The 13,161-nt window shown below is 31.5% G+C and overlaps 2 protein-coding genes across 2 annotated transcripts in view; both read left to right on the top strand.

The window, feature by feature from the left end:
- The first annotated feature begins 1,875 nt into the window (after positions 1 to 1,875).
- LOC131847598 (cytochrome P450 6B2-like) lies at positions 1,876 to 4,874 on the top strand. Its single transcript, XM_059197200.1, has 2 exons — positions 1,876 to 3,247; positions 4,469 to 4,874. Exons 1-2 carry the CDS (start codon positions 1,876 to 1,878, stop codon positions 4,657 to 4,659), a joined length of 1,563 nt encoding a protein of 520 aa, XP_059053183.1. The 3' UTR covers positions 4,660 to 4,874.
- A 6,752-nt stretch (positions 4,875 to 11,626) lies between these two features.
- Positions 11,627 to 13,161, top strand: part of LOC131848199 (uncharacterized) — a 32,886-nt gene continuing 31,351 nt past the window's right edge. Inside the window, exon 1 of the mRNA XM_059197985.1 lies at positions 11,627 to 11,943. The gene's annotated coding sequence lies outside the window, so the exon portion shown is untranslated. The remainder of the gene's footprint in view (positions 11,944 to 13,161) is intronic.

Genomic DNA, 13,161 nt, shown 5'->3' with positions numbered 1-13,161 from the left:
GTGTCTAAGTTACAGGCTATGGCTTAGTTTGGGCTCCAGATTTCCCACAAATTATATTTGTGATTTTTATTTGATAGCATTTATATAATAAAACTAAAATTATGTAATTTGTGGAGATGAAATAAAAAATTTATTATTATTATATTATCCGTCCATCCTCACAATCTTTCGCATTAGCAATATTAGTAAGATGTATCAATAAATCAATGATTTTGAATCAATAAAACGATAATTTTAAGTTGCAAAGTACATTCGAAAATCACGAGTTAAATAAATGCGTGTATAATTATTTAAAACATCATCATAATTTAATAACTGCGCAGCAACTGGCCGAATATTCAGAGATAATGCAAATGTTAGGTACCAACTCCAGTATGGAGCCTGATTATTACAAGTAATATCTAGACTGACACCTCGTTGATCCGGAGTCGTTGATAGGGTTTTAATTAGGTTCATTTTGTGATGTCTACAATACTGGTAAATTAAAAAAATATATACATATTTATACGTATAATTAGTATAACGGGATCTTACCATGTTTTATTTTTATTGCGATCCTGATATTTCGGCAGTTTTTCAACCGCCATGATCATGGGGAGCTCAATAAAAATAAAACGTAAGATCAAGGTAAGATCCCATGATTTACTAGTTATACGTATTTATAAATAATGACCGCGTCAAGTTTAAAACATTATTATATATATTAGAACGTTGGCTACTAAAATGTGACAACCTCGGTGGTCTAGTGGTTGAGCACACCGCCTTACTTCCGATGGTCGAGGGTTCGATTCCCCGCACGGCACGAACATTTGTATTTCTGAGTATGACTGTTTATATCGGTCTGGGTGTTTTCTAAATATAATATGTATGCATTTACGAAAAAAAATGTATCTATGTATTTGTATCAGTTCTGTACCCATAACACAAGCTTTAGCTAGCTTAACTTGGGTTTAGATGGCGCTGTATAAATTGTCCTTGGTTATTATTTATTATATATTTAGAAATGTTGTGTATTCGGTGTCTTCTATTGTTAAGGAATTTCGCTGTTGACATATTTTAAACATTTTAATTTTACCAATTATATACATATTTCAGTTTTCTAAATTAACTTATTAAACCCCTACAAAATAAATTTATGTTTTGAATAAAATATTTGCAAAACTCAGTCAGTGAAAACAATTCAGTTATATAAGTTAGATATAAGTCCTTAATTGTAATAATAATTTATAGTAATATATATACCTACATATATAAAAAATCCTTATATCCTTAACTATAATAATGAACAGTATTATCACCTATATGATAAAAAACCCCTATTTCACTTGATCACGGTATCCCACGCGAACGGCTTGGTATATTCGATAATTATTTTAATGTTCTATTTGTTATTGTCAGGAAAAAGTACTTATGACAGAAAAAGATTAAGTATGTTGCGCGGAACAACTCAATATTCATAGTTAAGTTACGTTTGTTACAAAATATAATGACGTATTCGGTTGCCTAGCAGTTTAGCACAGCCTTTTTTCTGATGATCAAACATAGGTGTAATGTTTTGTATTGGTCTGGGTGTATTCTATGTATATTCATATGTGTTTACGAAAAAAATGTACATAAGTATTATATAAAATCTATAGTATCCTTATGCTATTTATGCTATCGTAGGACTAAATGGAGTTGTGTGTATGTATTGTTTTGAGATACATATGATTATTGGACATTACTACTGCGAAAGAGTATGTATATTAAAGTTATAAAAAAAATCTCAAAAGAACGTTAGGCATGGTCACATTAGTCATTTATCAGTCTGTATTGTTATTTATTACGAACTGTTAAATTAAATAATATAACATAGTTTGCATTAATTAACTAACCATGATCGGGACAGCCTTATTTGTGTTAATAGTAATTTTACTAATAATATACAATGCGATTGTTGAAAAAAGTAATTATTGGAGAAAATTAAAAATACCATATCTGAAACCCTTACCTTTACTTGGAAATTATGGAGACTACGTACTTATGAAAAGATATTTCGGCGAAGTCGCTCAAACAATATGTCAAAAATTCCCCAACGCGCCATACTTTGGGGCCTTCTATGGAACAGAACCAACGCTTATGGTCCAAGACCCGGAGGTAATAAAACAGATTATGACAAAGGACTTCTATTCCTGCAGCGGCAGAGAGATATCAAGTTACTGCGATAAAGAAGTCTTCACAAAAGGTCTATTTTTCACTTCCGGTGACAGGTGGAAGTTGTTACGGCAAAACTTGACGCCACTGTTTTCTTCGTCAAAAATGAAGAACATGTTTTACTTGATCGAAAACAGCTGCCACGGGTTCGAGAGCATGCTTGACCGTGAATTTAGGAAGAACCAAATAGTAAGAATCAGGGCATTATTCGCAAGATTCACTATGGACAGCATAGGGACGTGTGCATTCGGTGTAAACACAAAAACGATGGACGAAGTTTCCGACGACAATCCCTTCACATATATAGGGAAATCTTTGTTTCTAGAGACATATTATAGAGGCTTTAAAATTATTGCTCGAGCCATTTGGCCGGCAATATTCTATGGTCTCGGGTTTAAGAACTTTCCGGTCGAAGTGAACACATTTTTCCACAAATTAATGACGGACGTGTTTACCGAAAGGAAGTACACGCCGACGGCGAGACATGACTTCGTTGATTTAGTGCTGAAGTTTCATGAACAGAAATACCTTACTGGTGATAGAATAACAAGCTTGAAAGGAGAAGGGGAGAAGATAACTATGAATGTAGACGATGACTTTCTGGTGGCGCAGTGTGTCATATTTTTTGCGGGTGGTTTTGAGACATCTTCTACAACATTGCAATATCTTCTTTATGAGCTTGCAAAAAATCCAGAGGCACAGGACAAATTAATCGAAGAAGTGGATGAATATTTGAAACGACATAATAACAAATTAGAATACATTTGTGTGACAGAGCTACCATTTGTCGAGGCATGTCTAAGTGAAACTCTACGTCTGTATCCAGTATTTGGTGTGTTAACACGTGAAGTGTTAGAGGATTACACTCTTCCATGTGGAGCGGTGTTAGATAAGGGAGTACGTATTCATATACCAGTTTACCATCTGCATAAAAATCCTGTCCATTTCCCAGAGCCCGAAGAGTATCGACCCGAAAGATTTTACGGAGACGAGAAGGAAAATATCAAACCATACACTTATTTGCCTTTCGGCGAAGGACCTCGGATTTGCATAGGTAAGTTAGCAGTTTAATATACTTTTTATTCATACTGTACTTAGATGGAAATATCTCTCACTAAGTTGTGATCGTGTTTAACATCGTAAATTAAAAGTACTGAATGGACTGTTGTTCAGAGATATAAATGAAAGAGACAGATGTACCCCACTATTTTTTCCTATATATATACAGAGAGTGACGAGATGTTGTATGTATAAGTCTGCCATGGTGAAATGTAATTTATTAATAATTCTTAACTGCTTCATATATTAAAACTGCTGTTGGCTTTGCAAAGGAAATATGGATAAGATTAACAAATACTAAATACTTCCAGCACATATTTATTAAAAATATTAACATTATAATATGTTAGTATAATATTATTATCGACATTGTGGTGAGACTACACTTGACACGTCTATATTTAGCTGGATTCAAATATAATCTAACATGACAGGAGGAGAGTCTACCGCAGTTTCCGGGATTAATGCGGTTTGATATTGAAATTTCCGTTACTGAAGATAAATAAATTTGTTACTTCTTTATTTTAATACCAGCATACATATATAATATGACATTGGGGAGAAAGGAATTATTATGACCGTTGATCCCATTGCTAGCAAAGTATTATGTCAGCATAACCTCCACACGTTTCCCCTGGTACCATCTTGATAAATTCTTAGAGAAGTTGTCAAGATGGGCTGACCTGAACTGACCTAACTTCATGCATTTTTTATTATCCTCCACCAGGGTCCCGTCATTACTAGCAATGTACCATACGTTGCTAGCAATAAAGTTATCAGTCCACATTATTAGCAGTCCCTTTCCCCTATTATACAATAAATGTGGCACATGAAAGAGAAGAAAGCAGTTTATTTAAAAACTACTAGCTGATCCCGCGGTTTCCCGCATGAAATTTATAGTCAATGTTGTTATTCTGATATATAAGCTATATTATAGTAAACTTTCATTAAGATCTATCCATTAGATCTATTCAAATTCAAATTTGAATTTGAACAAACTCCCACGAATTCACAAACTTCCGCGTTTCTAATATTAGAAAGATGTTTCGATTGTAGCGTGCAGATTAGGCAGTGAAACTGCAGTATAAGAAGCATAGTATTTTCTGGAGTGGCAACGAATGAATATCACGGGTATCACATGACAACGTGGTGTCCGTGATCAGATGAGCCGCCAGCTTGTTTGCCATTGCCATTACAGAAAAAAATTATTCCTCAGGTATGCGCTTCGCGAAGATGCAAATGATGGCTGGCATTGTAACATTCTTCAAGAAGTACCGCGTTGAGTTGGCTGAAGGTACACCACGCAGACTGAATCTTGGAGTGAAGACTATTGTGACCCAACCAAAGGAGCTGATACAACTGAAACTGGTAGAACGCGAGGGTTGGGAGCAAAGGATATTGGCTTAAATGTGTTCATTATCTTTTATAGTTTGTTATTGACGACCTCGGTGGTCTAGCTGTTTAGCACACCGCTTTACTTCCTATGGTCGCGGGTTCGATTCCTCGCACAATACAAATATTTGCATTTATGAGTATGATTGTTTGTATCGATCTGGGTGTTTGCTATGTATATTATGTAAGTATTTACAAAAAAATAATAATATTAAAGTATATTATATCAGTTGTCTAATACCCATTACACAAGCTCTGCTTACCGTGGGACTAGATGACGCTGTTAATTGTCTAAGATTATATAATTATTTATTATTTAATAGGTTTTGCTAGCACAGGAAACCTCATTTTGTATAAAGCTATAAAATTATTTGTAATAAAAAAAGCCTCTTTTTCTATCTGTTATCAAGGTCTATCATTTATCTGTGTTTGCGATCGCAAATAGCCCTTTACTTTATTTAAAAATAAAATTTCAAATTTCAAATTTCGAACGTCAGGCACAGAACATCGATTCTATTTTATATACAATTTTGCACTCCTTCTCGAACATTCCGTGGCGTCATTATTAAAATCAACGTACAATACATTCAAAATATTATTTTTATTTCAATTTAAAACAAATCAACCACTGCAATATTCCTCCAGCAAACAATCTGACTAATATTATAAACATGGAAGTTTGTGATTGTGGATGCATGGATGGATGTTTGTTAGACTTTCACGCAGAAACTGCTGAATGGATTTTAATGACACTTTACAATAATATAACGTATACATCATACATACATAATAACATATAAGCTATAAATGTAAATTCATGAATATGTGTTTTATTATCTAAATTCTTGTCAACCCCAATACAACTACAACTAAATATTTTTTAACAACAATTTAACTTTATTTTTAATAATTTATCGATTTTTCACTTAATTATTAACAACAATTAAATAATTAGTGACTGGGAGGGATCTATTTAACTAATGAGATTTATTAGCGCACCTAAAGAGCGTAATCTCAGAAGGAGCATGTAGTATACTCTGATAAAAGCCACACAAATTTGTTAATTTAAAAAAATAACAAATACAAATTATAGAATCATTTATTCATGTGAAGAACATTTTAGCCGCTTATGAACGTCTAATTAATATTTTTTCCTACCCTCCAGATCAATATTCAGATTGAGAAGAACTGGCTAGAAACTAAAGAGAATTTCTATTTTCAAGAGTCAGTTTATTTATATTGTATACTTATGTAGATGTCTATGTCTAACATTAAACTAAAATCCCGTACAGGAACAACTATTGCCATGCACGTTTGTCATTTAAGTAATCGTTTAGTGAGTAATATGCTTTGCTCAACAAATATGATTTAATAGATATTTTAAATTTATTAGAAGATAATTCCAGTATTTCCTTTGGTATCTTACAGTAAATTTATATACCCATTCCCATAAAAGACTCGATGACTTTTGTTAGACTTTCACGCAAAAACTGCTGAATGAATTTTTATGAAACTTTACAATGATATAGCGTACCTATACATCATAAAAACACATAGGCTATGAATGTAAATTTATAAATATCTCACCTTTTTTTATTATTTAAATTGAATTTAGGGTTTTTGTTACCAAATATGTCAACCCCATTATAACTATAACTCAATATATTGTTAACAATATTGTTAATTTAATCTTTTTTTAACAAAATATCTTTTAAAAGCCAGTGTATTTACACTGTATACTTATATAGGTGTCTATGTCTAACATTAAATTATAATCCCGTACATGAACAACTATTGCCATGCACGTTTGTCATTTAAGCAATCGTTTAGTGAGTAATATGCTTTGCTCAACAAATACACTTCAATAAATATTGAAATTTATTTGCAGATAATTCTATTATATCCTTTGGTATCTTATAGTACATTTTTATACCCATAAGACTCGATGACTTTGTCTAAACGATACTTACAAAAAATTACTTTAATGAGAATTCTTGAAAGAGAACGTCTTTAAATCTAGTATATTATCTGGTATATATATCTAGTATATAATATAATTTTATGAATATAGTGTCTATGTCTAATATTAAATATAAATCCCGTAGATGAACAACAACTATCACCGGAAATTGAATTAACTTACATTGTAATTTAGTCAAATATATATCCATAGGTCTTTTATTTGCATACTATGGTGAGTTTGTTAAATCCATTAATTATTTAGAAAGTTCCGAGAGAGTTCTAAACTTTCTTTGTTCTTAAAAGGTTAGTTTAAGCATAAACCCAATTCAGAGAGGTCCAATCTCTCCGGCGACTGTCCCTTTTTGTCCCCGCGGGACATTTGAACTCCAACGTGAATCTAGAAGTTGTTGCATATTTCACATTGAAAGTTTAATTGGGCGACAAGAAATTCATCGTTAGCTACTGGGGGGAATAAATGAACAATTTAATTTTATAAGAAATTGAAATATTTTTTACTAAGTTAAACATTGTAAAAGTAGGTATAATAGAATATAACTAGAAGCTTGAAACCTATTTTTTAAGCTGTTATTTCAATATATATAAATAAAACAAAAAGGTTGTAAAAGTTTGAAAGGGGAGTTGTAAGATTATAACGAAGTATAGTCATTTTTCAAGTTAGAAGCATGAAATTTATTTTTAGGTTTTGTTATTAAATATAAATAAAAAAGGGTTGTAATGGGTTGAAAGGATTTATGGAAGTATAATTATTTTTAAAGCTAGAAGTTTGAAACTTATGTTTATATAAATAAATATGACATTCAAAGTCTGTTGTTACCCTTAAGGGTTTAAAATAAAATAGGGGATGTTTGTATGGAAAATTGATATTTTTTAAACAAGAAGAACGATGAAACTTTTATTAGCAATTTTGGGTTAGGTAGCTAGTAATATAATAACTCAGGACAATTCACACAGCGTCATCTAGTCCTAAGATATGCAATGCTTGTGTTATGGGTACTAGACAACTTATATAAATACATGAAAACATTATTTTTGTAAATAAGTACATATTATACATACAAAACACCCAGACCGATACAAAAAATCATACTCATGAATACAATTATTTGTACCGTGCGAGGAATCGAAATCGCAACTATTGGAGTACAGCGGTATGCTAAACCACAGACCATCAAGGCTGTGTCACATTTAGATGTCATTTAAATTTATATATTTTATTCTATTTGTGAAAATAAATAATGTATTTAATGTAAATGAAAATTCAACTCTATACTCGGCATTTTCCTCTAATCTGGGCTGTTGCGTGTAGCGTGAGCCAAGACTACTAGCCAGCCAAGCTCCTACCAGAAATACCAGCCTCCGAGTGTCTTCATAGCTTCAGGGAACGTCCTCACCATTACGACGATTTGTGTTCGTTGTGTGGACACAGCTACGCATTCCAGGAGTACGTGAGCCGTTGTTTCTTCGGCTTCAAAGCAGCTCCGACAAAGAGGACTGTCTGTAGCACCTATTGTGTACAAGTGTTTGTTTGAGGGACAATGGCCCGTTCTTGTTCTTATCATTGTTTTAGTTTTTTAGTTAGTTTGCCTATTTAGTTTCAGTACGCGTTGTATGTAATGTAACAATTTTTATATTTATTGTGTATGCTAATACAGAGATTAATTAAAAAGAAAGTAAAATATATTTCATATCAAACATATAACATGTAAAAAAAAATACATAATATAACAAAAATTATAATTAATTATTTTAAAAAATACACGTGCGACCATATTGGTTACTACTCAGCTGTACTGCCCAAACGCTGATTTTCAGTGGAATCTTTAGTTAATTAATTTAAAATTACAGCCAATCATATACTACAAATGTATATCATACCAATGTACTACTTCTACGTACAGTAATTAATCAATCAATTAATTTATCATTATTTGCGATAATGATAAATTAATTGATTGATTAATTAAAACACGAAATTAGATTTGATCACGAAGATTGTCCAAATTTTTAATCTCCTAATCATGTGACATCATTTGACTATAAGGATACGGTCAATGATCAGAATATTCGTGTGACAACTCAATATTCATAATATTAATACTAGATATAAAGACAAACTTGCTGCCCCAAGAATCGTTTATAAAAAGTCAATAGGTCTTTTTAGGGAATAGGTATAAAAATTTACAATAAGATGTCAAAGGATATACTGGTATTACCCTTAAATAAATTCAAAACATCTGTTAAATTATATTTTCTGAGAAAAGCCTATTACTCACTAAACGATTACTTGAATGACGAGCGTGCATGGCAATAGTTGTTCATGCACGGGATTTTCATTTAATATTAGACATTATGTAAATATACATTCTATGTAATCTGGCTTTAAAAAAATTGTAATACGATTAAGTTTCTTGCCAATTGGATCTATATACTGAATTGGACAAGGGAATAAAATTATAATATACAAAATGTTGATTTAATTTGAGGTTATGGTTAAGTTTTTTACCCAAAATCAGCTCTGTATAGATGCAACTCTCTGAAACTGTGCTCCATACAAGCAACAGCCGCGGCAGCTCCAATTGCCAACTGATCTATGCTTTTTTAGATTATTCTCGTGTATATTTTTTTAAATTGGAAATTTTGGTAATAAAGGATTTTTTTATGTAATTTATGGATTCCCCTTGTGTCTATTATAGCGAACATCTCATTGTTCCCATTCTATACCCTAGGTGTGTTGTCACACACACAAAGACCTCAGAGACAAGGCAAGGACAGTACACGCATACATGTATATCTTTTGTATGTGTGTAATTTATTGATGTGTGGAATAGTTACCTATTTATCAGGGTTGTAAGCGTAGCTCCAGCCTCCGTTGCTACACGTTTACGCATGCGCGTTTGTCCCCCACACCTCTTCCGATACTATGCTGTCATATTTGTAGGGTGGCCTCGATTTATGACATGATGAGACAACTCTATGTTTTTTAACTCTCACATACAATAAGGGATAGGAAACCATTCATTTTTATTTCGTAGTTTGCATGCTATTGCCCGTAGGTACCACGTATAACTAAACAAAATTAATAGGTCCTGTGGGTTAAGAAAATAATACCACGTAATACATTACTCACTCACACTTCACAGTATGTAGATATTACACACTTGATATACAGATTAGATAAGCATTTTGATGTCATATCTCTGTATGAAGTGTTTATCGGGTGTTTAGTAACAATAATAAAATTAAATAAACAAAACAAATTATTAAGAACAACCAGAATATTTTCCTCTAAAACAGACAACGATGAATAAATCAGTACGCGACAGCCATACAAGTAAAATAAAAGTACCTGCAATTAAACTATCTATAACAAAAAAGAGTCCATTTTGTATGGCGATACAAATATTTAATAAGCTTCCTGACGATATAAGAACCCTCTCTGGAATATTATTTAAAAGAAAACTGCATGAATGGTTAGTTTCCAAGTGTTTTTACTCAATTAAAGAGTTTTTGGAATATTAAAATAATAAATTGTTCCTCATGACATTTAGATTTATATACATATTGACATATACCTACATACAATAATTCATAATTATATAAACAACCGATAATTTAATTAACTTAAAATTTGTACGCTTGATATAAGCAGATTTTGTAAGGGCCATGTTTTTGTATAACATCATATATGTATGTACCCAAAATCTATTGCAAATAAATTTATTATTATTATTTATTATTATTAAATAAAATATGGAAAGTTAAATTACAAGATACGAAGTTTCAGAAATTAAGGCAACCCATTAAAATTACCAATACAGCCACGTAATAATAATAATAATATTCTTGGACGATTCACACAACGTCATACGTATTCCCAAAGTAAGCAGAGCTTGTGGTATGGGTATTAAACAAGTGATATAAATACCTAGTTTTTTTTTGTAAATACATACATGTTATACATACAGCCCGATACAAATAATCAGACTTATGAATACAAATGTTTGTACCGTGCGAGGAATCGAACCCGCGACCATCGGAAGTGTTCTAAATCGCTAGATCACAGAGGCATTGATGACGTGATTTATGTCTATTAATGGTGGTCGCCGCTTTCCACCTGATGGAGGACCGTCAGTTTGTTTTCCATTCAATTTACAATTAAAAATGTGATTAGATTTTGAATACCACAAGGAAACAGGGTCTGCAACACGCACGTGACACCCCTGGTGTTTCCGTCGTTGGTGACCGTTTAACATCGGATGGGCCGTATGCTTGTTTGCCACCATGGTGGTATAAAAAAAGACATTATTATTAAACAAATTATCTTAATAATATTATAAACACGAAAGATTGTGAGTATGGATGTTTGTTATTCTTTCACGTAAAAACTACTGAACGGATTTTGACAAAACTTTGCAGTGATATAGTTTATGCATCAGAATAACATATAGGCAATAAATTTCATGGGGGCGGGGGAGGGGAACCGCAGGCACAGCAAGTATTAAATAAATACCTTAAGTGAAAGTGAATTTTATGTTCATTTGAAAGATATCCTACTATGATTCTTGGTATAAAAAAATACAGTGTCATAAATTATGTAAAATATCATAATACGACTAAAGTCTAATTCAAAGGCATTTACTCATTTATATAAACATTTTTGAATGGCTATTTACTAAAACGGCCAAAAACTCAAGTCGTGTGTTGTCTGTTAAAAAAAATTAATAATTCTAAATTTAAAATATCTTTATATATCAGACTCTTATGATATGTCAAATCTACCGTCAGTTCGGAATGATTTCGAGATGACAAGAAACATAGCTAGTATTATTTTCAAATAAATGTTGTACATGTGTACAATAATACAGATTTATTTATAAATTCAAATTTGAGAGAATATAGTGCCCGCCAGTATATGTTATATATTTTTTAATTAGTCATACACGAGTCCCAATCTCATTGTAATTTACAAATAAAAATGTAATATACATGTCTCAACAGTATTGTCACCCTATAAACACACCCTTTGCTCAGTATAGAGACCCTCTCGGCCACGTTCTCTCGTACAAAACACGACTGAAATAAATATTTAGATAGATTAGATGCAACAAATTTATATTTGACAATAACATATCTGTATTCTGTTATAAATAATTGCAAGCATATCAAATTATCTGAGCGTTTGAAAATTACGCTTAGATATTACAAAAATTTTGTTATTGGTTTTGCAAAAGTCAACTGTGATATTTCAGTGAACGGTTTGTGATGTGATAATTTTGTTATAGAAGATACGAAGAGACATTTCTCTTTATTGATAAGGTAATTATTGATATTTATCTATTATTTGTAGAATGTTATCTGGTTCTTTCTCTCATCTACTTCTGCAGTCAAGCAGGTTGTTTTGCTAACTGTTTTGGTTTAAGATTCTAGGGTGTGGATGGAATTTGCGTCTTAAAATAAGAGTTAGCTTTGAATGAAATTTATTTCGCTTTTAAAGTTAAATTTTGGTCCTCTACGCTCTCCAAGGCCGTAGGGTAGCAGACGTGGTAGGGAAAATAAAAAAATACAATATTTTTTTAAAGGCGTCAAGGAGGTTGCTTTTATAACTATGTTTAGGTTGAGATAAATCAGTGAAATTACAAGATAAGACACATTGTATGTTAGTCCCCTGGAATGGCAGCGAAATATCAATAATGCTGTTCATGGTAACTGTTACCATTTTGCTCCAAGTCAGTTAGACTGTTTGTCTTTTCATAGAAAATAAGATATTGCGGATTATTATTATAACTAGAAGTAAGTTGAAAGCATTTAAGCATTTTAAACGAAATGAATTGAAATTTATAAGAATGTAGTTATTAATTTATTATATTATTATTCATTTTAATTATATATTATTTATAAATTATATTGTACTCTTCCAAATTAACAAATTTTTACAATAGTTATGTTTAACATTTTTTAATATTTTTTTAAAATTAATTAATACTGACATCCATAAATCTCATAATTTTACTCGAAATTTAATAATTTTAGTCAATTTGAAATGCAATTCTTAACGTAATAAGATCACATATATGTGGAGAAAAAAAATTAAATTTATTGCTTAAATGTCTTTTTAGATTGATGGTTTAACATAATCAACATATCACTGATTAAATGCCAAAGGGTCACGACGCAAAAAAAAACTGCAACTATTTTTTTTCCAGAAATATCTAGTATCCTTATAATTTTTATATTAAAAAAAAGACACTCATGATTCTAGTGCTAACACATAGATATACCATTTATAGATTCGTAAAAAAGTAAAAATAGCACAGTGAAAATTTTGATGAGCTCTCCTGTAAAATTTATCGTTTGTGTCAAATAAAGGGGACGAAGTACAGAGATTGACTAATAAAAACACACACACACTGCACTTACTTGGTTTCGGCCCGTAAGTGTGGTATATGCCACAAAACGAAAAAAACACCAAAAGCTGAGAAAATGAGACAACATTAATAATAATAATATATTTATTTTCTCCGATAGTGATCGGCG

This window comes from Achroia grisella, unplaced genomic scaffold (genome assembly GCF_030625045.1).
Source record: "Achroia grisella isolate CSIRO2021 unplaced genomic scaffold, CSIRO_AGI_Agris_v1 utg109, whole genome shotgun sequence".
NCBI classification, from domain to species: Eukaryota; Metazoa; Arthropoda; class Insecta; order Lepidoptera; family Pyralidae; genus Achroia; species Achroia grisella.
This window is presented reverse-complemented; position numbering and strand designations above follow the sequence as displayed.